Source organism: Corvus brachyrhynchos, unplaced genomic scaffold (assembly GCF_000691975.1).
Source record: "Corvus brachyrhynchos isolate BGI_N302 unplaced genomic scaffold, ASM69197v1 scaffold202, whole genome shotgun sequence".
In the NCBI taxonomy this organism is placed as follows: Eukaryota; Metazoa; Chordata; class Aves; order Passeriformes; family Corvidae; genus Corvus; species Corvus brachyrhynchos.
In genome coordinates, this window is record NW_008238132.1 from 102,092 (window position 1) to 128,756 (window position 26,665).

A 26,665-nucleotide genomic window follows, 5' to 3' on the forward strand; every position below is an offset into this window, starting at 1 on the left:
CAGGAATGTAAAGGAAATATCTGACTGCATGTAAAGGAAAGACTCTTCCCCCTGAGGACAGTGAGTCAAGCATTGGAGCAGGCTGCACAGAAAGCTGTGCTTGAATGTTTCTGAGGCCTGACTGGATGAAGCCCTGAGCAATAAGCAGTGAGCCCTATTTGATCTCACAGCTGACATGGTTTTGAGTAGGAGGTTGACCTAGACATACACGTCCTGAGGTCCCATCTAATCTGCTCTAACACCACACAGTCTTTTTCCCTGCCCAGCAGAAGAAAGGCATGCAAGACTACAAGTTTAAAGAATTAATCAATTCAGTTAAGATATATACAAGTGAATAGAAATTGCTGCACACATTACAAGCATGAAGGACCATGTGAGTCACAGAATCTCCTGTGACAGTGTGCTACCACACTCTAAATTACTATTGTGCATGATTCACAGAATATTGTCCTTCCACACCATCATTCAGCACAGCGCAGAAAAACACTTCAAGGGTCAGATGAGAGCTCTCATCATGTGAAGGTCAACAGTGACACAACCACAAGTGAGTATAATTGAATATTTTTAGGCTGTAATTAGAAGATTTTTAGCCTTCTGGGGAATTAAATTCTGGAACAATCTGGTAACAGAAGTAATAGGGAATTAGAGCTAAGTGCTTTCTTCAAGAGCTAAGGAACTTTATCAAAGGGATAAGTTAATCAATGTCCATAAAAAAAATTAACAAAGACCTCATACGCCGAGGACTCAGGAGAGTGCTATTTGCTATGCTGAAAAAATATCTGGATAAAAATCTACATCCTATGTGATCAAAGTAAAAATTGCCTTAAAAATATGGTATTAAAATGCAAAGTAACAGTGATAAGCAGTCTTTGATGAAAGGATCCGAGACAAAAGTACACAGTATTACTCCTGCCCAGTCCATCCCAAACCAAAGTATTTTCCCTGTGAAACAGTAGATTTTTTTTGTCAGGAAAAAAAAAAATACAACATACAAAATCCAAACCAAATATTATTATTCTGTACTACATTGGAGTAAAGTTATAGGTGTTATGTTATAGATGTTATGTTACTTAGGGAAGAGTCAAAAAAATTACTAAATGCAGTGGCTTATGGATTGCAGAGCAGAAATGGCTCAAGTGAACATTGTGGCCCAAACACTTCAGCACAAGTTTTCTTGAGAGATACATAGATTGCTCCATAGGAACTTGTTGCCTAAACAGCAGGAGGTACAAAAATTACAGGAGAAGACGTCAATGTTTTGGTCAGATGAGCTCAGTTCAGTTATACAGATTGGCTCGGCTTCAGTGTAAGACCTACACTTCCTCCAAAAGAGACTACACGGTCTGCCCTTACTAAAACAGTGGTCCCCAATTGTATCAAGGGAACAATAATATATAGCTACTGCTATTTCTAACCACCATTGAAAAGGCAAAATAAACAATCTAGTGGCAGACTGGTTTTATTGGCCTACTAGAAAGCAATAGCATCTCACCTACAGGCAAACAGTGTTAAAGACCTTCTTAACATCTTCCTCAAAAGAATCACACTATTGTAAAACAGGGAAATCAAACAAATGGTACTGATATGGATGACACATTCAAAGCATCTTAAATCTGAGGTTCTTTCTATAAATACTGTACATTCTGCCCATTAGTGTCTGCATTTTAGGATGCTACGTATTTTTCAGACGGCAAACTTTATTTGGAAAAAAATGTTACCATATCATCATTTAAAGTTATTTTTTCCACCTGTCTTGTCCTTGTTCCAGTACACACAACTGCACTTTACAACACATTAATGATGCATTAATGATACAACATTAACCTTCTACAGGTATTTAACCACAGTGTGGCAGCTTCTTTCACATCTTCCAGGGTACAGCTTCTCACATTAAGTTTGGAGGAACTCACACACCAACATCAGTATCTTAACTTCTCTATCAATATTCATCTGATACTCCCAATCATTGTCTGGCTTCTTGAAAAGTGCTGGGAGAAAGCTACAGTGCCAGAGGCAATGAAAGCCAGGTTCCTCACGGGGTACAGAGCCTGAATGAAATACGGGGATAAGCTGTTTTCAAATACAACTGTTCTATATAGGAATTGTTCAGATCTTCAACATTTGGAAAAAATTGCCCAATTCCACATCCACAGAGCATAAAGGTTTTTGGCTGATGTGTGTGGCAAGTTTCCACATTTCAGAACTCTTGCAACTTTGTTTCTTTCTAAAGACATAATTGGAATCAGCTTCTTCTTTTAAACTCAGCCGCATTTTCAACAGTTTATGTACAGCTGTAAGAATTTCTTTTCCTTTTGAAAATGAGAGACCAAAGTTAAAGCAACTAAGCAAAATGCAGCAGCATAACTGAGTTCTATTGTCATTCTGCATCTGTAATACACTGAAAGTGAGCTGTAGCTTCTACTTGTGATTAAAGTCAGCATAACATGTCTCATCTTTGTCATGTACAAAGTTAATTCAAGTTTTGATAAACATTTTAATCCAATAAATTGGGGTAAAAACCACACTTAGTACCTGGCCATCAAGACTATCTATTATTGGGAGTATTTGATCACAAGACTGATATGACAAGAGCAGTGAAATGTCAGAGTAGATCACCTGTCTTATCCCATGAATTACACTGGGCTAAAATATTTTTTTAAGAGACTGGGGGAAAAATATTAAAAATATCAATTTTGGAAAAAGCTATTTTGCATTCAAATAGGATGCGGAACATTAACTTTGTATATGCTTATCTAGTCCCCCAGTAAAAGAAACCCACAGTTTCCTTCATGGCCTTATCAAAATGATAAGCACTCCTTATTTATTCTGCTTTTCACTTTTATTATTGTAAACAAGTTCCTCCTTACAATAATAAAATTTCTGTAGCTAAATAGCTACAGAAAAATATTCAGCACAAATACAGTTAGAATGAGACTTAAATCTGTGCAAAGTCAATTTAGATTACAGCTGTTTTAGCAGAGGCATAGCCATTCATCTAATGACTAACAAATATGCCTGGGATTATTTTGACTATAGAACAAATATAAAATATTCTTTATTTTCTTTAATCTTTGCAGTTAAGAAACACGGTATAAATGCAAATCATTCAAGATCTCATGCAAACTAAACTGTCTGAAAATTACATTAGTATCTTCTGCACAATACTCACCTATGCACTCATTTTACAATAGAAATAGTCAAGTTGCAGGAAAAAATGCAAGGCACTATAAAATGACTATAAACATTTTCCTTAGAAGCAGCTGCCAAATTTTTTTTTAGACTATCTATAGTTCTCTGTTGCTATTATACACCTCCCCACAGGGTTTGCCTCCCCACAGTTCCTGTTTATTTGAATACATATAAGATTTATTTTCAATATATACTAGATTCTGGTTTCACTCATAACACCATAATTTCCAGAATATAATCATGTCCATCAACAGCCCATGCGCTTGCATGGAAACTGATTTTTTATGGCCTCAATCCTGTGGGAAAACTAAGTATTTATATAATGTCTATGCCTTTACATTATTTTGAATCATTCTCAGAATAAAATTGCAATTTAAAGCCAGAGCAGGCCAACATAAGCAAATGATATGAAGTAAATACTGAAAATAAGAGTAATTATGAGTCTTTACCATTGTTTTTAAGGATAGTAACACAAAGCTTTTCACATGCAAACCATGCTATGAGAAGGCCAGTGCCTACAGGTTTGGAGTACCTTCCATGGTTTAGCTGCTCTCCTGCAGTAAGTTGCTCAAAAACATTCCATAAAGAAAAAAAGACCAAAAGAATACCCCAATAGTTGTATAGCAAGCAGAAAGCTAAACTGAACTTACTTGTGCAATTGTCCATTCTTCAGGCTTACATTCCTCTCAAGAAAGTTACAGTATTTTACTAGAGTTGGATCAAGTCATGTGATGAAAAGACAGTTGAACTAGAATTGTTCTTCAAGAAAGCATCTGTAGAGAATCACTCCAAATGACACATTCCTGTGTTTGCATAAAAGCACTAGAGATTTTTCTGTATGAAGTTCCTTCCAACCATAATGCTAGAAAGGGACTGTAACCCTACATTGCCAGATTATTTCAGCTACCAACCTTCATTAGCTACTTTGGCTGTTTGGGAGTTCTCTTGCAAATATCCCTTCAGATCTACCCCAAGCTAAATCTTCACATATCTAATGCCAAATACAGATTATCTTACAGATAAGATTTGTCTTTCCTGTGATATCAACATTTTGCACCCCAATGAAAATATGTTGTTAATACTGCCTTGGAAAGCCATATTCCCAACAAGTTTCATCTGCATAAGGCTCAAGGCAAGAGATTCTGCAGAGGAAGTTCCAGCAGTGTTTCTTGGAAGAGTGACCTTGACAAGTAATCCTCAAAATGTTTTGCACAGTTGTTGCCAAAGAGCTAAAAAGAAAGTACCTGCTAGTGACAAAAAGAAAAGCTATATTAAAATATACATGCGAGTATCTATCAGAAGATCTTAGACCAAGGAAGAATTTTAAATGAAAACATGACAATTTCAATCAGATTTTAATAAAAAATTCTGAAAACCTGTAAGATAAAACCAAACATTTCCACTTTTTGTTTCAAAATGATCTTATCTCTCAAGAATATAAAGGAGGAAAAAACCCCAAAACCCTAGTCAATGATACTATTACCAACTTGGCATATAACTTTTAGAATAATTTAAACAAGAAATTCTAATTGTTTTTTTCATTCAGTAAAAATGTTATACACAAGTCCAAGGCAAGAAAAACATCTCATTAGAATTGCACTCCTAATTTCAACACAGAAATTCTCAAAAGCTCTATCTATAATCTAGCAAAGGAAAGCCATGAACCAGGGACGTACTGGTTCACAGGTCAAGAAGCACAGGTTGGCTCATTTCCACCTTGCAAAGGACAAAGCTCCTCTGTGACAGGTTTGTCTTAGCAACAGCTAGCTAAGAACACTCCAATACAGAGCCACACACCAATCTAGTAAATAAATAGTGTGCATGACCAGGATCCAGTGCTCCTTACCAGCTTTTTCTCTTTAACTACACAGATGTGGCCACACCAAGGCCAGGAGCCTCCTTTTGCTGTTGCTTTTGACAAACTAGAAGTTAACTTTCACATGTGTTTTGAAGACGCATCTAGACACGGTAACTTCTTCTGAACACAAAAGCTAAATAAATTAATGTTGTTCTTGTGCATGCAAACTTTACTACAGTATGACTGGCAAATTATTGTATTTTTGGTTTTGATGGACTACACAAATAAAGAATGTAATTTATATACCCACCTAGTTTATCGTCATGTTGTTTCCAGATACAGGAATCAATAAGCATGAATATATGAATTCTTGCTTTTCAAAACAGGTTGATGCAATAAGTTTTTAACTACTCAAACAACAGTTTTTCAGATCCTGAAAGGCAGAGCTTTCAGCATATGCTATTTCAGTTGAAGCCAAAGCAGAAAATAATCATAAAACACAAAGACTTCAAGACTTTTCAAGACGACTCTGGGGTTGTTTGCTTACTCTGGCTTTCTAGATCCACAGCACCAGTGAAAAGACCAGGACACGGTCTTTACTGTTTCACAAAAGAAACCAATATTTTCAAGGATATTTCATTTGCCTACAGCTGCACATACATGTCATAATCTCAGAATGTCACAGCCACTACAGAAGAATGCTGCTTTGCATTTGTAGTCTTAAAATTTCATACGAAGGCATCATTTTTTAAAGTTCACTAAATCAGACTATAGTTTTCTGAATTTTATGATTTAGTTCACAGCAAGAATGAAAGCTCAAAAGAACGTAAAAGTTATTTTAATTTCAGAAATTGCTTTGGTACACTGACTGTAGGGCTTGTTTAATGTACATCCTATTTGCAAAGAAAAATCAAAACTGCTTTTTAAAACAATGCTATGGCTGCATTTCTTTATGAAGCTGAATAGTTGCTCTCAGTGGTCTTAGCAATAATTCTGGAAGTAAAGCATTCAACATGCAATGTATTAGATCTACAGTTTATTTATTTGCTGGTACAATTTAGCAGAACTGACCAGGATGTTTCATACTATTTGGAAAGTGGTTTCTAAATTTAACAAACTTCATAAAATTGGTTGTGTATTAACTGATAGTGAAGAACTTCAACGTTGTACAGCTCATGTTTAAAACTCCCAAAATTCTTCAGAATTATTAGTAAGGTTCATCGTAATTATGAAGAAGCTGCTTAGCATCCATTAAGACAGCAAAACATTTGGTTCCTTACTATTCTGAAAAAATTTACGTGATTGGTAAGATTTGACTGCATTTAGACAGTACATTCTGTAGTGCAGATACATTCAGTTAATAAACAAGGTTCTATTCAAACAGTTTTGTATGAGCACTCAGAGAGAAATTCAGCAGAATTAACTGTACAACTTATACTATCAATACATCTCTCAGGTATAATTCTATCTTTACAAAACTACCTCAAAACACATGTGCTATTTCAGTCTTAAATGATCAGAATTAAGCTTAGAAGGGATTTGCAAGTTATCTAGATTTTGAGTGCTTCTCAGCTAAAGAAATAGTGAAATTTCAACTATTTGTCATAATCACATAAGATTCAAAGATACAGCTTAGAATGAAAAGTAGTTTGATAAGATTCTTCCAAGCATCAATGACAATTGAAAAAATTATAGTAATATGAAGCAATAAAAGCAGAGTTTAAATCTACAAGAAAGTTAGTACCTACTACCCAACAGCTCGCACATGTGTGCATGTATACACATATTTATACTTAAAATACCAATGTGCATCTTTCAGTATTTTTGTTTAAACAACTTTTCTGTACCTTTTAGAAATGTTTCTGTTTCTTTAATATAAATATTCTTACAAAGAAAATATTTACCTAAAATTATTTAGAAAATTGAAACTGATTATTTTTCTTTTCTTTCTTTCTTTCTCCCCTTTGACCTTCTGGTCACAGATCATGAAAAACATAATAAGCAAATCTGTAATTTGGCCTTCAGCAACTCTGGAAAATAGACACAGAAAACATAGTCAAAACCTATTCAGAATTTTACTGTACAATTAGCTGAAAAATTTTTAACATGCTTCACTAGTGCTAGCCAAAAATCTAAATTAAATGCTCAATCCTGTCAGCTTTTGAGAAAATGTGCTTTAATTTTACTTTACTAGAAGCAATATTAGAAGCAAAATCAGTTCAAAATTAAGAAAAATCATGATACATTATTATGTTAACTAACAATGGAGGCTCAGTAAAAAGAATACAAGGCAAAGAATAGAATAGTACACTGTGGTTTTATTGATGGCAGCAATGACAATTTGCCTCTTTGATATGTAAAAAGTATTCAGCTTCATTTAACTAAGAACTTTAAAAAAGTCTTTTGTGGTGTCAGGTCCAAATTCCTTCTGCTCACGTGAGCTTCCTTCTTCCATCCTGCTGCTTGGAAAAACCCCAGAATTTCTTCTAGAAGAAGTGTTCAGCAAGTTGGGAGTTGCCAGTGAATTCCCCTGACTCCAAGAAGGTTTCTAAATGAAAAAACTAAAATACAACAGATAAGGACAAAAAATATTGGCACTCAAGAAACCATAAGTACCCCCCATCCCTGGGCTCTTTGTCACTTCATAGGCTTCACTGTCACTTCATTTTCTTCCTCCAAAAGAGTGGATATCTGCTTTTCAGTACTTACGGAGACACAATTCTTTAAAAAAAATAAATCAGAAGGCTGCACTTCAATGCAGTAAATATAATTGGTCTAGTACAAAGAACACTTTCTGGTAAAGACTTCTCTCTCACAAAACCACGATTGTTAAGGACTTCGATACAGATTTTATAGCAAATGTGACAAGGTGTAGATTCATTCTGTCATGGAACAAAGGAAGACCAAAAAACATATAAGGACCAAGCACTTACAGGTTCACACTCATAGGTTCTTTCAATCTCCTCCAAAAGGTCTGACCCTTCAAAACACTCATTTCTGATTACTTGCTCCCTTTCTATTTCAGACTATTAAGACATTCTATACAGAAAATGTAACCTCAGGACGTATTTTTAGTATTAGATTCTAATTCTTATATCTTGACTCTCTAGGAGGAATATCTTATTTTACAGACCTGTTAAACCTAGTATTTGACTCATACCCACACAAAATTCCCTCTTGATAAAATTCTGACAGTGTTCTCCACCTCACATGCTGGATATTAATAAATTATCATTTCTAGGTTAACTGCAACCACAGTGAGGTACTGACTATCCCACACTTCTACTTTACCTCTCTGTCTTCATAAAAATCACCAGGTCAAGACTTCCTGCAAGTCTGCAGTAATTGTTCGTCCCTCTCCAACTTTTTTAGAAGTCCCCTTTTTAAATACTGAAATACTGCCATAAGATCCTTTTAGAGACTTCTCTCCCCCAGACTGAACAGCTCCATTGATCCAAATCCCACTTTTAAAAAACAACTCAGAATTTTAAAATCTTGAACCTCCTCACACTGAAGACCCCTTGCAGTAGAGACAAAGATTTTGAACTGATCATTTGGTAATACTAATTCCAGATTTGCATGCCCAAATTCAACACCTGAATGAGTATGCTGAACACTAATCCAGGAAGCAGTACAGCTTCATTTCTGCATTGCTGCACCACTGCACTAAAAAGTCCTCCTTGCCAAGTGATATAAGATTATATAGGTAGATCTAAAAGGTTTTGAGTATGAGGTGATACAGTGACTGTATGGACCTTATGCTTCATCTTTGATACATCCCTATCATACCCAATACAAATAAGGCCAGCACTTCAGTTTCAGTATTGTCTAAGTTGCCTTTGAGAATGACATACCTTGGATTTTAAATGTTACAAACTACAAGATTAAAATTCTACAGAATTTACCAATTTATAATATAAAATAATCATCATCAATGGTTTTCCATCTCTTCAGGAAAAAGACATTAATGTACTTTACATAATAGAGAGGTACTCCCTTTCAGTAAGTAAAGGTGTCAATAATAAATGATCTGTCAAAGAGGTAAAGCATCCTGCAGTGGACAGTTGTGGTAAAATTATGTGTCACTAGATCCCTTAAAACTTCCCCAATAAATCTTGTTTTCATTTACCAGGTTATCAAAAACTTGAAATAAAAACAATATGCCATGCTCTCAAAAGATCTAAGAAATGAAAAGGAGACAAAACCATATAGAAATCCACTTCTAGGAACCGGCATTTAACATTGCTGAATTTTTACATGTCAAGATATTAAAGCTACATTGCTGTACAAGTCCAGGTAAGCTGAAAACAATTTAGAAAAGGACTGTGTTTGATTTTCTGCCTACATTTAAAATCAGTTAAGAATTAATTGCATTAACCACTAATTTTTGGGAAAGCTCAATAGAAAGAAAAAGCTGTAGTTTTCTGTGCCAGATAAGTTTTGATACCAGATCTGCTGTCCATTTAAATCAGGATCCCATTATAATCTTTAAAACAAAGTATCACGTGCAAGGAACACCTGTGCCTTAGCCTTAGAAAGGTTCTTCCTTATCTGCCAACAAGAAATTTGCTCCTGAGATACAGGAGTTACTACTGACCAAAGCTAAGCACAGTTTTCCAGATTTATACTGTAAAACTAGAGAAACACCAAAAATATTACCTAAGATACAAAAAAATTCCCTGGCTTTGACTGCTGTGTACACTTCACATCTCTCATTCAACTGACCATACTGACTCTGCTCAGGGCCAACTGAGCTGGTAAAAGCTCTGCTCAGTGCATATTCCAGAATAATTTCTGCATGAACTATCTCAGGACATGTTTACTGATAGTAATCAAGACACGTACTTAATATAGAAAATTGAATTATATTGGCAAAAATAGAACAATTATCAACTCTCTTACATTGCCAGTACTGCTGTAAATGAAAAATACATTTTAACATATACGCTAAAAAGTAGAATCATATGTTATTGCATGTCAGAAATATCAAAAGGTACAGAGATCAGCAGCACATGTTAAGCCAACAAAACATGACTGGAGTAATGAAAGGAACAAAAGAGATTGGTAAAAATAAACTGGCTAGTAAGGAAAAAAAAATCAGATTCAATAAAAAGACACACTGTGGATGTATACCAAATAGCATGTGACTTACCAAAGCTATCTTTAGTTAGGATAGACTTTTGACCATCCTTTGTAAATTAAGGATTTAGAAGATCAACAAGTGAAATGAAAGCAGCACAGCTTATGAGATTTGTTCAGTAAAATTATTGTAACTGTTTTATTTGGCTGGCCTTTTAAAATTTATGAATGTATTTAGCAGATGTCTTTTCTAAGGATGATATATAATCCCTTAATTTTGGGGTATTAATTAATTAAGGATTACATAATCCCTTAATTTTTGGTTATTAATAAAGTATAGGTGCAAGTCTATCCTCAAGATTCAGAGTATGGTAAATATTCTTTGTCTTTGCACCTCCCCATCCAATGGTGAACTCACAGATTTTATATTTCTCCTTCTCATGCAAGCAAAAATACAAAAAGGGTATTTATTCACATAAATGGCTTATAAAAAGTAGAAGATGGGACCTTGAACAGAGTTAGACAGTCCTGAGTTCAGCAGGGACTGCAGCTGCTTATTTCAGAGAAGCTGGTCCAATGTATGTGAATGAGAGAATCTTGCTGCTGCTCTCAGGTGAAAAAGTATCAGGTAAAAGCTTGCTGAGATGACATGAGCCTTGACATAAAGCAAAAGTCAAAAGCTATTTGTTGAAGTGTTTTATTGCTTTCCCTCTTCCCACAGATATATTAAGTCTTCCTAAGCCACAAAATTCAGAGATATATCCAATTTCTACCATAAATATAGCTATAACCCTATGAAAAGTATAGAACAATCCAGATTTGTTTATCTTGAAATCGAAACCAATACATAAAGCACCAGTATCTTATATTTACCTTTTTTTCCTTATTAATCAGTTTCTAGCTCGGGGCGGTTGATAAAATTGTTGAGTGGGTCGTGTGGACCGCCGTGGCTGACCATCACCTCCTCTGCGGAATTCCAGAGTTTGCTCATACGTTTCTTCTTCCTCCTCCTGCAGGTAAATAGCATTGTTTTAAATGAAAGAGCTGGAAAATGCATTATGCATGAGTTGGTATATGCACATATACATACACACACCACATACAGACATATATGGAAGGGTGAATCCATGCTCACATAGCAACTGCTGCTTTTGTGCTGATGACCACTCAACAAAATAAGTGATGTATGGGAGTGGGCTTTTCAAACCCAGGAAAGCTAACAAAATCAGGCTGGCAAATCTCAAAACTCAATCCCCAGGGCAGCAGCAGAAGTTATTAAATATTTGCAGGAAAGAAAAAAATCATATGTATTAAAGAAAAATTCTTTTCCAAGAGTTATACAGGCAACAAACTCAAGAAGCAAGGTAACCTCAATAACCTGCCAGAGCAAGACAAATATCAACTTTCAGGAGTTCACAAATGTGTGTGGAATGAAATAAAAGAATTAGAAAATAGAATTACAAGGAACAGCATCTGGAAATATGCATGCTAAATACACACATCTGAAACAGTAGATAAAAATTTATGATGCAGTAATAAAAAGCCTACAAGTAGGGTGAACAACAGTTTAGAGATATACTTGCTATGTGCAGCAATAATAAATACACGCTCCGAATAATGAGAGGAGAGGTAAACATATTTGCAATATTAAATCGCTCCTAGGCATCTTCATACCAGAAAGATATTCACAAAGTACATAGAATTCAGAGGTGAAAAAAGAATAAATTCAAAAATAATCAAGATACTGGAGAATGACTTACAAAGATTAAAATAATTACGTATTTATTTTGGTTAAGAAATATCAAATGGAAAAACATTCATTTAGGGGAATATTTGAAGGTGGTACACATTAAAGATAGAGAAAACTTTTAAGAGTGTTAGAGTTTATAGCAAAGAGAAATAGAAGAAAAAAATCATAGGCTGAAAAAATAAAAGCTCCTGAGAATGACTGTCAAATGCTGTCTCAGAAAAACAGCTTTGATTTCATTTCTTTAATATCTTAACACTATACTGTAGCAGACACCAGGCCTAGTGGGAACATGCTGAAAGAAATTAGCTTTGGGGAAAAAGTACTGGATATGTAACTCTCAATCCCTTTTATTCACAACATAGGAACATAAAGCAACACAAAGCAAGAGCATTGAATGATTCATTGGAAGTTCATCAACAATTCCAACACCCAGGAACTGTCAGAGGGCAGCATGCACATAACAGAGTAAGCAAGTCACAGCAGTAAAATATTTCACTTTAAGCAACAGAAAGGAAAACCTACAGCTTAAGTTTCTTTCTGTTGTGAAAAGTGAGATCTTACTAAAGAAACCTCTCTTTCTGAATTAGCCTGAGTATCAATAAACGTGCATTTTTAAAATAACAATTACAAACAACAACATTCCTCATGGTAAGGTCTCCTATTTACAGGGCACATCTGTGGTCACAGCTACATTTCCAGATTAAGCATTACTACAGAGAACCTGACACAACTGTGTAAGAAAACAGATTTTCAGCACTGAATACAGCACAATTGATTTATATCTCTTAGTTTCACTGTGGCTGAAGGCCAAGAAGCAGAGTTCTGCTATAAAACTTAAGTTTTCTCAGCATACTTCTTTTACCACCTGCAGCACTATAAATTCCCTCATATAAAGAGGTTCAGAGACACTGATTATCAAAAAAAAAATCAATAGAGCATTAGATGTCTAACACAAAAGTCCACACAGTTTGCAACATTGCTAGCCTTAATACGAACACTTAAGTTAGTATTTGAGATCATCTCCCACCACTGACAATGCAAGCTGAACTAGCAGCAAGTGTTAAAAAGTAGGCTAAATGCCTGAAGTGGTCTAGATACCTTCAGCTCTTTCAGTATACTCTAAGAAACATGAATAGCTGAAAATAGCATGGCAATTAAATAGTTCAGTGTATAGCATCTCACCTGTAATAGCCAACCTCTTTCTGAGGGTAAGCACATCAGAGTAAATTTCTACAGCAGCAAATCTTCATCAAATCTCAGAGTTAATGTTGTTGATCCTTTGAACTCAGTAAAGTCAAATTCAAACCAGTATTTGTCTTACACACTTCTATTTTGGTGTAATTGTCTTTACACACCGAATGTAAAGCTTCACATGCATGCATTCCAAATCAAGAATTTTTACTGCGATAGGCAAGAGTGAAATGTGAAATCACATTCACTTTCTTGAGGCTCTGACTAATGTGGAAGTGAGAAATGCAGCAAATGGTAGTAACAAATGAGTAACACCTTTCAAGTGTTCCCTCATTCCTTCCTATGCACAGTGGCTCCACACACAGTTACTGACCGTCTTGTTGAATTCAGCCATCGTCATGTCAGACAACACATTGTCATTCCTTGGATCTTACCTATTCACATTTGGTCCTAAATGAATCTAATATTCTCCAAAGTAACAATTTTCCAAGTCATATCTTTATTAAAATTTTCTTACTTTACAAGTAAATTAATTTCTTTTCTGTCACCATTTCTTAATAATTGTATCCTCAATTCACTACTGCTGATTTTTCACCCTCTATTGCCATTTTATTTCCACAGAGTCACAGAACAGATAAGGTCGGACGGGACCACTGGGGGTCATCTGGTCCAATCTCCTGCTCAGGCAGCGTCATTCCAGAGCACACGGCACAGGATTGTGTCCAGACAGTTCTTGAATATCTCCAGTGAGGGAGAGTCCACAACCTCTCTGGACAACCTACTTCAGTGTGTGGTCACCTGCACAGTGAAGAATTTTTTCCTCATGTTCAGGTGGAACTTCCTGCACATCAGTTTCTGTGCCCATTGCCTCTTGTTCTATTGGCTGGACCACCAAGAAGAGTCTGGCTCCATCCTCTGGACACCCGCCCTACATAGTTAAGATTTCACTCTCAGTCTTGTTCAAGTAAAACAGGCACAGCCTATTTATCCTTATTTCTATTTTAAGGAAATTCCTTACTACCTTAAAGAAACAATTCCATTTTGTGGACTTTTACCTCACTTTATTTTAAAATCTCTCCACCCTACACTAAAAACTGCCATTTTCTGGAACAGCATGCACTCTTTGCAGGCAAAACTACATATATCTTATGCTCACTTCCTTGTTTTTTCTGTTCTTCAGCCAAAAAACTTCATCTGTCTAAACTTCTTCCATTATAACTGCAGTCAGTTAGGTCACACATCTTGTCACCAACTCTAATTTTCCAATCTTTCTTACTGCTTGCTTTCAATTTATCAGTTGCTTGTGACTCATTCTAAATTATTCTTATCATTATAAAATCTAGATTACATTTTATAAAGCAAAGGTGGCCACAATACTCTCTTAGAGCATCCCCATTCTCCTTCTATTACCAGTAGAGGTTTTAGTACACTGCTCCAAAACTTACATATTTTATTATCTCCATACTTCAGCTTATTTTTCATTATTTATCTAAAATTCCAGGATCCAGGACTCAGTTTGTTAGTACTTACACAATGCCCACTGAGATTAAATGATAGCACTAAGCATAACTGCAAAAGACAGGAAAAATGGGCAGATCCATAGGAAAAAGCAAGGAAAAGTTCACAATGCAAACAATGAAATGCACAAAGAAATTTCTGCACTAACAGGTTAGAATGAAGAGAGAGAGGGTGGAGCATGCCAGCTTCCTTTAGGTATTTAAAAAAAGAAGACAAACAGGGAAGGATAAGTAATTTGAAAATTCATCTTCCATTCAAAGTTTTGCTGTAAAAATCTGTTGTTAATTTTGATGTTCTTGTCCCATCTCATAAGAGAAGCAAGAACTAAACAAGGGTAAAATGGGAACATAAGCACATCCAGTGCTTATATTTTGGACCCATATACTCTGAAGAGCTTGTACCACCACCAGATTTGACCAGCTGACCTTAGTGAATCAGCAAGTCACTTCAGTCCAGACAAGTGACTACCAGCCTGCTTTTACATAAAAAATTCAATGGATTTCATAGCTGCAGAATCAATTATAAATCCAGCATTTAAAATACTTCACCAACCAGTTTACTCTTCAAATGAACAATATTAGAGCAGAGTAAATTTATACTTCATTAAAAGCTTTCTCTCTGAATTTCAACTGCAAGACTTCATTGCATTCAAAAGAACTGTTTAAATAAACTTGCTTTTTAAGACACAGTCCTTTGAAGTGAATACTTACTGCATAACTTCTGAGAATGAATAGGTGGATTACAGCAAAAAACCGGACACAACTTATGCATTGACAAAAAAGCTTTGCTGAATGCTGTGCTCACATATATTTAGGAAGCAGTTGCAAGTCACAGCTGAGCAGCTCCTGAACTTTTGCCACTTACAAAGTAGTTACCTCTGTCTTTTACTGCTTACGGACAGAAAATTCTGCTCCATTCACTGGGCCCTTCTGCTGAGACTTTTCAATTATAGCTCTCTGTGGGCTATTAAGGGATGAGCACCCAAGCCTGTGTAGGGAGGCATGAAGAAGCAGCATGAAGAAGCAGCGAGGGGCCAGGGACTGTGGGACAAAGAGGAGACAGAAGGCAAAGAAAGGAGAAGACATTTTCTATTTCAGTAGTGTCAAACCACTGCTTCAGTTAAGCTGTAGTTTCAACTTCACCCACACACTGAATGCATGGGGAACTTGCTGGTTCAGTACAAAGAGAGTGCTGGCTTCCTTGTAAAATGACCTTTTCTTTCATGTGCATTTCAAATTCCATTTCCTGATCCAGATTTAATGCCTCTTTGCGCTGCCCACTCTACAGGCAACAGCTGTCTCCTGCTGTTAACACACCAAGTGATCTCTTCTTTCCTGGTTAAATTCCTTTCACAGAATTTGCTTCTTATGCCTAATCATCCAGTGTTGAGCTTCTTGAGTACTTGTTTTGGTTTTTGCATTTTCTACTTACCAGTGCTTGGATCAATCAGAAACAGACTGCAAGATTATCCAGATGAATCAAAAAAAGAAAGCAGAGAAAACTCATACTATGGCCATATTGAGAATTCACAAGTATTCTAGAAAGAATTCTTTTCTAATTATTTTATATGCAATATATTATATAGTCTATATTTGCAAGGAAAAAAATTTGCTGAAGTGTCTACAGTTTAAGTGTCACTTAAACTTCTACTTTATCTGAATACTTAAATGGATTCTTTGAACTCTGTAATAACTAAGATTTTGTGGGGGAAAAAATAGGTCTGTTATACAATTTTAGAGTGGCTTTAGGGCATAATTTCAAAAATTAGCATCAAATGAGGTGTAAAATTTTTAAGTAAAAGAGAAATTATGACTAATGTAATTTTTCAAGGGTCTTAACCAAGTACTGACTTTTTTTTTGAAGTGCATATTACAGAATAATTCAACATATTTGTTCTTGATCAATTTTCTTTGCAAATTAGGCTTGTTACTTAAAATATCAATTCCTTTCACAGAGTAATCTTCTCCCAGAGTAATCTTTGTAAGCCTGAAGATGCTCACTTTTTTTTTTCCACAGTGCACAACATATCTATATTAGACTAGGCCTATGGGCATTCAAATTCCTGAGTTAAATTATGAGAAGAGCAAGTGGGGTTTGAGGTTATCCTGCTAGATCTGCAGACAGCTGACCCCTCACTGACAAAAGATCATTAAGATAAACTCTTAGCCCTATTAATGCCTTATCGTCTCTCTGTAAAGAACACACAGGATAAGCAATTGTAAAGGATCTATAGGGTATACAAGTTCTTCACCCACTTGAAACTCATTACCCAGTAAGCACCTCGCTGCATATAGGACTTAGCAAGCATTAGGTAATTAGTACAGATACACGAGTATAAACTCATATTAACGCTGGTTTGACTTTTATGTCTAAACCATCCATAGCTTTCCTGAAGTTTATAGCCCTACTTTCACTCCAGTAAAATAGTACGTTAGGTAAAACACTGGTCACAGAAATGGAAGGGTCAAATGGCATTATGAGATTTAACTGTCCTTAAAGGGATAAAATTGACTTGCTGTACACTACTGTATGATTTACTAAAAACATCCTGTGATTTTGAACTGCAACTACACAATTACTATTTGTTGCCTTTCTATATGCAGCCAGAATAATCCCTATCCATTTATAAAATGTTTTAATCTACTATACCAGTGACATCTTTCACCTTCACTGTTTCTCAGATTCTATGAGATTTTGATGTACTATACTAATAAAACTCTACATTGTACTTTCAAGCTCAGTATGAAGTCTTTTATCCAAGAGAGAAAATCAGTTAATATTTCCCTAATGCAGGAGCAGTGAATTTCAACAGCTACTGACCACGCGTTACAACAAACTTGCTGTAACAGCATTAAAAAAAAAACAAAAACAGAAAAACAATAAAACATATACCCATTGTTTCCCTTATTTACACTTAGAAAAAGGAAATTATCCTTATGAGGATATGTCTTTTTCTCCACTGAACACAGATCAGCCACAATCAAATATGCTCCTAACTATGGTATGTAAAACTAAGAGGCATGGAACTATCCCATAAAAACTGTTGCTTTTCCATGTTCCAAATAATAATTTCAAGATGACCCTTCCCTGAGTAGTCTTCTGTTTAGCATCTGAAACAAATTAATGATAATAAAATTTTCTGTTGACTTTCCTTAACCAAACCTCAGAAAATTTTATATTTTCTTGGCCAGATTTTGTAGAATTCTATAAAGCACTTTCAGGACCAGCATTTTTTCAACTAATTCCTTATTACACATCAATTAAAGATACTAGATTTATAATAAAATTATTTGGTAATCCTGAAAAAATGTAATATACACTATTAATTTTAATTATAATTATCTCATTTTTCCTCTGCTGAAAAATATAAAGAAACCGAGCTTCAACACCAGCTAATTTTTAAATGATTCTGTTAAAACCAAATAGATCCAGAGTTTCAAGTGAAGTAGATAGAAAGAAGCAGAAAATTTGTAGATTTTTCAAAAAAAATCAAGAAATGGAAAATAAATGGATGGGCAAGGAAAAGATTTACATACTTAATCTGAGACAACTAGAAGCAACACAACAGTTAATTTGGAATCAGACATTTCTTTGTACCTCATCGTTTCAACTGTGGAAACAAAGCACTCATTCGTTTTCTAAATAGGCAGCTTTTCGATTACATTTCCATGAAACGAGTATAAGGTAAGCCCGGGGCATGATTATCCCACAGACATATTGCTGGCTTATTGATTCCCCTTAAGGGTACTGCATAGTTTATTCATACTTGTAGTCATTCCCTCTGGCACACTTTGAAATAAACATGCAACTCTTCTTGCGCAGTTTGTGGTTGAAATAGACATACTTTCCTGCAAATTGTGTTCTCAATACAGGAAAAAGTAATGGATTTTAAAAATTCCTTACAAGTACACATTTAAGCCTTTCAGACCATATCCCTTTCACTAGTAAAAGCTTCTTCACTGAGCAGTATCAATACCAAACTATAAATATTTAAAGGTTTATTTTCAATTTCTAAAAGAAGAGTCGATACACTAAAGTGAGATATTCTATATGAATTAACTCAGAACCAATGGACACATCAGGTTTTCTCCATCCATCCAGAAGAAAGCCACAATCTGGAAGTGTTTCCAACAGGCTGGTAATACAGACAGTCCCAAACCACAGTGGAAAAGAATACTTGCATAGACTTGGAAAAAAAAATCAGCATTCAGTTTCTCTGCACAAAGTGCACTCGTGAGGAAAACTGTACAAGTCCATAGAAGAGTGAGGGGGACGAGGAAGTACTTGCTGTATTGCTGAACCTGTTTTAGCATGTAAACAGGAAATTCTGCCACCATAAATTTCAGAAAGAAAATACTCAGTGATGCCATGAGAAATTATCTAATACTTTCCTGTTAGGACACAAAATCACTATCAAAATCTGAAGAGGGAATAAGAGAGTTTTGGTGATTTTTGGTGACATTTTATGAAAGAAGGCTGTGTGCAAACCTCACCCATGACAGAATTTGACATATGAATCCCCAAAGTCCCACACAGAGATGTATATTATGTAAACAAACACCTATGTGAATTTATTTGTGAATGACTGACTGCACACAAAAAAATTAGAAAGTAAAACATGGCAAAATTTATTTCCATAAAGATACAGAAAAATTCTAAATTAATATATATAAACCAACACCTAATTAAAAACCAAAACAAAACTGCATACAGGTAGTGCAGGGACACAGAAGTTTAAAAGAGTCTTGAAACAGAATGTGCCTGCGAGACAACACAGAACAGCCTCATGAAAGGCAGAGTATCTTAACTTGAAAGTCAGGACCTCTACATTACTTATACCTTGTATGCTTTACATTTTAAAGTAAAATTTGCTGAATTGCACCTATATTTTAGCTAATAACCATGACTTAAAAAAAAAAAAAATAGACCATGTCATCCTGCAAGTTCTACAATAGAAAGATGGTCAAAAGATGATGATGGGCAAAATATGCTTAAAAACATTAGGAACTTTTAATACTGCTACAGGATAGAACAGTTGGTGGCTAGTCACAAATGGTGTTCCCCAGGGCTCAGTACTGGGGCCAGTTCTGCTTAATATATACTTATCAGTGACCTGGGTGAGGTGATCAAGTGCACTCCCAGTCAGTTTGCAGATGACACCAAACTGGGTGGGAGTGTTGATCTGCTGGAGGGTAGGAAGGCTCTACAAAGGATCTGACTGGATCAATGGACTGAGGCCAGTTGGACGAGGTTCAACAAGGCCAAGTGCTGGGTCCTGCACTTGGGTAACAACAACCCCCTGCAGCACTACAGGCTGGAGACAGAGTGGCTGGAAAGCTGCCCAGTGGAAAAGGACCTGGGTGTGCTGGTCAACAGTGACTGAACATGAGCCAGCTGTGCCCAGGTGGCCAAGAATAGCATCCTGGCCTGTATCAGCAATAGTGTGGCCAGCAGGACCAGGGCAGTGATCGTACCCTGTACTGGGCACTGGAGAGGCCCACTACAGGCTGGGGAAATAAAGAAATTACATAAGGTTAATTGTGTGTAAGGCACATCCCAACAAAATTACTGCCTACATCTCAAGTGCTTTCATAAAGCCAAAAGATAGATTTTTGTGGAAACTAAATTCCAGTAGAAATGTTTTAAATTAATTTCAATAAACATCCACCACCACTCAGGAAGATGAGTAGTCCAAAACACTCCGCCTTCATTTAATGAATCAAGTCACTGAATTATCTTGAACTGTAAGATCATTCTAGGGATTTTCCTAACAGTACAGAAGCCAAAGAATTAAAGACATCAAAATTTTCTCTGATGCAATACTCAGGGACATTTTTTCTACAGGAATCTTAGAACTGATTAAGTAGACTGTACCATTCTCTTTTACCAGCCTTGTTTTTTAGTGTAGTCAATGAGGACAGAAGCTAGATAAGAGATCCAACCAGGACACATTTATTTACTGCACCTACTTAATTATTCAGTGGGAAAGATTTCCTGCTTGACACTTGACACACAACACAAAAAGACCATAGTGTGATGCCAAGGCCATCCAGGCCTAAAAGCCATAAAGAAACGGTGCCCAATCCTTCAAGCAGTTATTAGCCTGCCATAGATAAAGACATTTGAATGGGTTTAAAACCTCCATAAAACAGGTAGACAAAAGTCTTTGCCAGCTTAAAGAAGCTGTAAGCCTTTACCATTTACTGGTTTTCAGCGCTGCTCTTTACACTGCTGGGGAGAGGTTCGAACACCTTCAGAAAACTAACAGGAGTTTACCTCTTCACTTACCTGAAACAGGACAGATATGATCAAGTCCTGAATTACAGTTCAAGGTAATTCAACACACACAGAAGCTCTTAAAGCCCTGTGACAAGACACAATGTTATCAAACTTGAACTCTGAACTGTCTGCAAGCAAGAATTACCTGCAATCCAAGATCCTTTGCTATTTTCTTTCCTCAGCTCATTCCTTACTGGAGGAATGAGTTGAGAAAAGTTGCAAAATAGATTTTCAGTCTCTGCAGAACAAAAGAAACTATAGAAAAACCAGGAATATGTATAATATTTATGCTTTAATAATAATTTTTGCCTTCTTATATCTTTATGCAGAAATACAGTGCAAGATACTGCAGGAAGAGGAAACTAAGCTAAACTATAGGCTTCACTTCGTAACTGGAATTCTTAAGGAATTAGAATAATTCTAAGCAAAGAATCTGTAAGAATTCCAGCTTGTTTAGAGAAAAATCAGTTAAGGCCATAACATATATATGTGGAGCTATATACATACATCGGGAACACATTGATCTTTATTTTCTTCATACAGTAGTAGGAAACAAAAAAAGATAATTGTAGTGTAAATAGGGTGGAAAAAGGCCTACGACATTACTAAGGAAATAGAGAATGGAGAACAAAGCAAAGACTTACTTGGCTTTGGGGAAAAACATCACAAGATAAGCACTTAGACTACACATTTTCATAATTTATTACGGGAGAAATATCCTACAAATTAGAGAATAAAATTAAGACTTAAAGTTTAAGGTATTATCTTGACTTTATTTTTTTTTTTTCCACAGAACAAATTATTAAGTGATTTAGGAAGGTCCTTTCAATGCTTTTCAGTTGTTAGTATAATTTTACATTGTTTACAAGAAAAAACAAGCAAGTTCTTACTTCTACAATGGCATTTCAGTGACTTTTTTTATTTGGATTCAATACTTTAATTAAGTAACCCCTGCTACATTGAGGGAACTAGCGGAATACAGTATTGTAGTGTTACATACAAGACACTTATAGGAACTCTAGAACAGTGGAATCCAAATGCAATTTTATTATTCAAAATATTTACGAATTGCATACCTAGGACATATTTTTCAGGCACTAAGAAAAACAATAAACAGTTTTAGTGTTCTTAAATGTATTTATATTGCTATTGTATATGATTATTGAAAAAAATTCCCCACTACCTTTTTGGTTTACCTAATGTAAAACTCAGCTTTGTCTTCTACTTCTAGCCATCAGAAAGATAAAGAGCTGCATGTAAGGTGTCAGACAGATTGAAAACTTACAAGAACTCTGGGCAAACTGGGAAATGTACAGTATACAATCAATTATCAAGGAGTCTTGGCCATCTAGTTATACTTTTTTCATGAAGATGGTAAGCACAGTGTATTCTGAGAATATGAGGCAGATTTGATCTACAGTCAAGACAAGAGAGAACAAAGTAAAAAAATCCACCAAAAAACTGAACAAACCAAAAATCACTTATAAAGGTTGTTAAAAGCAGACGAGAAGCTCAGGTGCTTAAAATATATGTAATGTCTTCAAAATAAGGTCACTGTGGTACTTTGGCTGTTCTTTCAAGTGATTAGTCAAGCAATGTTTTGCTTTGCTGTTTTTTCTTTCTCTCAATGGTACACTTTCATCCGTTTATAGTTGTTGGACAAAAAATTAAATTCAACACATGAATATTAAACAGTGCTGAAGCAAACAATAAAGAATAATCAATTCTAAGACATAGACTAAATTTATGCCTTAATAGAGTTCACTAAATCTTTTCTCAGTATCAGCAACTCTTTCAAAACGGAATCTGAATTAGGACATCGGAACGCACATACAACATATTTCTACAAGTTTTCAGTACAGACACGTAAGAAAGGATTAAGAATCATGTAATCACAGAACGTGCTGAATGGAAGGGACCCACAAGGATCATCGAGTCCAACTCCTGGCCCTGCACAGGACATCCCAAGAATTACACCATGTACATGAGTGCATTGTGCAAATGCTTCTTGAACTCTGTCAGGCTGGTGCTGTGACCACTTCCCTGGGGAGCCTGTTCTAATGTTCAATTACCTTCTGGGTGTAAAATCTTTTCCCAATATCCTCCCCTGACTCATGCCATTTCATGCCATTTCCTTGGGTCCTGTCACTGGTCACAAGAGTGAAGAGATGGGTACCTGCCCCTCCTCTTCCCCCTGTGAAGATGTTGAAGACCCCAGTGAGGTCTGCCCTCAGTCTCTTCTTCTCCAGGATGAACAAACTAAGTCACCTCAGCCATTCCCCACAAGGCTTCCCCTCCAGATCCTTCACCATGCTTGTTGCCCTCCTCTGGATGCTCTCTAACAGCTTAATGTCTTTCCTATATCATGGTGCCCAAAACTGCACACAGGACTCAAGTTCCACTGTACTCTGTAGAGCAGAGCAGGACAATCCCCTCCTTTGACTGGTTGATGATGCTGTGCCTGATGCACTCCAGGACACAGCTGGCTCTCCTGGCTGCCAGTGCACAGTCACGACTCAAATTGTCATTGACCAGGACCCTCAGGTCCCTTTCTACAGCACTGCTTTCCAGCCTCTCATTCCCTAGCGTGTACACACAACCAGGGCTGCCCCATCCCAGGTGGGGAATCCAGCACTTGGCCTTGTTAAACCTGATACATTTGGTGAGTGCCCAGCCCTCTAATTTGTCTGGGTCTCTCTGAAGAGCCTCTCTGCCCTTGAGGGAGTCGACAGCTCCTCCCAATTTGGTGTCGTTGGCAAACTTATTCCTTCGAGACCTATGTTTAAGTCATTAATGAAGATGTTGAAGAGCACAGGGCTGAGTATGAAGCCTGCAGAATCCCACCAGTGACTGGTCACCACACCTCTGATGTCACACCATTCGCTACAACCCTTTGCACCTGACCTATAAGCCAGCTGCTCACCCATCACATGATGTGTTTATCTGGCTGTGGGCTAGACATTTTGTCCAGAAGGATACTGTGAGAGACAGCATCAAAAGCTTTACTGAAATACAAAACGATTACCTCAACTGGCTTTCCTAGGTCAGCTAGGTAGGCTACCCTGTCATAGAAGGAAATCAGGTTTCACAAGCAAGACTTTCCCCACACAAAGCCATGCTGGCTGTGACTGATGAGTGCATTGTCCTCCAGGTGTTTTTCAGTACCTCCCAGAATAATCTTTTCCATGATTTTACCAGGCACTGAAGTAAGACTGAAAGGTCTGTAGTTTCCGGGGTCCTCCTCGCCCTTCCTGAAAATCAGGACAGCATTTACCAGCTTCCAGTCAGATGGGACCTCTCCAGATTCCCAAGACCACTTAAAAATCATTGAGAGAAGTTTTGTAATTACATCAGCCCGCTCTTTGAGGATTCTTAGATGAATCCCATCAGGCTCCATAAATTTGTAGGGATCCAGCTGGACCAGCAGATCCCCCACAATTCCAGATTCAACTGGGAGCTGATCATTCTCGCAGTCATGGTTCTACAGCTCAGGGCACTGAGACCCCCTTGGTCCATCATCAGTGTTAAAGATGGAGGCGAAGAATGTGCTAAACCCCTGTGCCTTGTCCATGTCCCTGTTGGTGAGGTGATCATCCTTGTCCTGTAACGGGCTGATATTATTTTTACACTGCATATTGCCATTAATATATTTGAAAAAAAAAACCTCTTTTTATTGTCCCCTGCATTTCTGGCAGCTTCAACTCCAACTGAGCTTCAGCCACACGAATTTTCTCCCTACAGTGGCAAGCAGCATCTCTGTATTCCACCCATGCCACCTCACCCTGCTTCCACTGGGCATACACCTTCTTTTTTTTGCTGTATTTCCAAGAGAATATTCCTGTTCAGACAAGCCAGCCTTCTGCCTTGCCTGCTTGACTTCCGACTTTTGGGAACTGCTTGTTCCTGTGCTCTTAGGAAATGATGTTTAAAAGGCGACCAGCACTGATGGACCCAAGTACCTGCATAAACATTTTCCTAAGGGACTTAGCTATCTGGAAATTATCTGGAAGGACTGAAATAAAAATCAGCATATTTCCAGTAATACATGCTCGTTGGTGCCAATAGTATCAATCAGTGAAAGAAAAGGAATTACTGAAGTGAGTTTAAAATCCATTTTGTTCTCTTGTAAAGAGGAACTACAACAAAATTACTTGAATCTTAAGTCAAAGAATTAAGCAGCATGATAACTTCATTTTTCATTCATGCATGCTATCTAGATTTATATATTAGTAAGAACACTGAGACAACAAAAAATGACCAACTGTGTTCAGCTTAAAAGACAAACCCGAGTATCAATGCATGACTCCAATGGGTGATTAAGAACTACAAATGCATAACAAGGATTATGCTTAGCACCCAAACACAAAGAAGTGAAGGGGTAGGTCCTAATCAACTTTCTTCTGCAAAAATCCTATAGCTGCAAGGACCTTCTAGCAACAAAGAATAATTTCTCAGAAAAAAACCCATTAAAATGATGTTTACTGTGAAGATGTTGATTGGCATTTATCTTGTGTAACTATAACGATCTGAAATTTCATTGTTTGAATTTATGCAATTCAACTAGGCTCCCTTGGGAGAAAAAAGAACCTTGAGAAAGGTATCTTTCACTTCTGAATGGAATAAAAGTCCTTGGAAATTTCTTTTTTGTCTCCAGTAACAAAGAGGAAGCCTCAACGACTCGATCAGGATGCAGCATGATGTCAGGACTATGATACTTACTGGCAGAATCCCCTCTCCATACATTGTCGCGCCCTTGCGTCAGCTTTAAGAAACTAACTCTGAAATAAAATAAGCCAATCCAGGGGCCATTTCATTCAACTCATCCTGTGGCTACATGACTGACACTCCACCATGGGAGGAGAGGGATGAAGAAGAACACATGGTCAGACATAGGCAGAAGAGGCAGGGAAAATAACCACCTCTACTAGGATCAAGTAGGAAATGGCACCTCACTTCTAGAATCAACTTAGTCTTAATACTAGGCTAAGTTCTTAGACTCTGAGAGCAAACTTTCAGTGGCTCAAAGTAAAATAAAAGCCACTCCTCAAAACTGTAATCAAATGAAGAAAAGTCTGATAATTAACCTAGAAAAAGGGTTAAAATAGTACAGTCATACAGTAAGTAACTAGCATTTTACAGGTCAGATAGTAGGACAAAAAGAAGGGGGGAAAAAAGAGCAAATTTTCATATAAACAGCAATGCCTCAGCTGGGGAGAGCTTCAGGTATCTTTTTAAGTAAAAAAGGCCATCTCAGAGGCCATAACGGCATCTGAGAGCTATAGGCAACAATATATGTTAAAAGACCACTGGGAAGAAACAGGAGTTGACTGTTCAGCCTTTGCAGCAGTAGTAACATGGCTCTATGACCCAAAAGTAAGAACTCAAAATAAGCACAGTCAACTCATCATTAAGGAATCAATATGTAGATGTATATTTTTTGTGCAGCCTTTTATAGTAAGAGTAAACAGCAAAAAATTGTGCATTCCTGACATTTTTTTTAATCAAAATGATATTGACTAGTAAAGCCTTTTGAAATTCCAACTTCCATAAGGCTAATACATTCTAAACTTCATAAAACAGATTTTGATGCATACATGACCACCACAATATTTGGCAAAGAAGAAATCATTGAAACAAGAATAAAATCATGATACAAAATAAAGGGATACAGATGTCTATTTTTAGTCATACATACACGTGTAGTGAAAAGCTTCAGAACATACGTTTTAAATTACTGTTTCCTAACCCTTACAGAACAACATACAATGTACATGAAATAAAACAAAAAACTGGGTTGAATAGAGTAAGTAACAACTTTTAAGAAAGAAAACATGCATAAAACTGTTTGGCTGACAGATCAG

At 36.5% G+C, this 26,665-nt stretch overlaps 1 protein-coding gene across 2 annotated transcripts in view; it reads right to left on the reverse strand.

The window, feature by feature from the left end:
* Window positions 1-7,146: 7,146 nt before the first annotated feature.
* Window positions 7,147-26,665, reverse strand: part of TDRD3 (tudor domain containing 3) — a 53,291-nt gene continuing 33,772 nt past the window's right edge. For both annotated transcript variants that reach the window (XM_017733556.1, XM_017733557.1), the window contains 2 exons: window positions 10,940-11,076; window positions 7,147-7,548 (listed from right to left, as the gene is read on the reverse strand). In XM_017733556.1, the coding sequence (XP_017589045.1) occupies window positions 10,957-11,076 (120 nt within the window). In that variant the 3' untranslated portion in view covers window positions 7,147-7,548; window positions 10,940-10,956. The remainder of the gene's footprint in view (window positions 7,549-10,939; window positions 11,077-26,665) is intronic.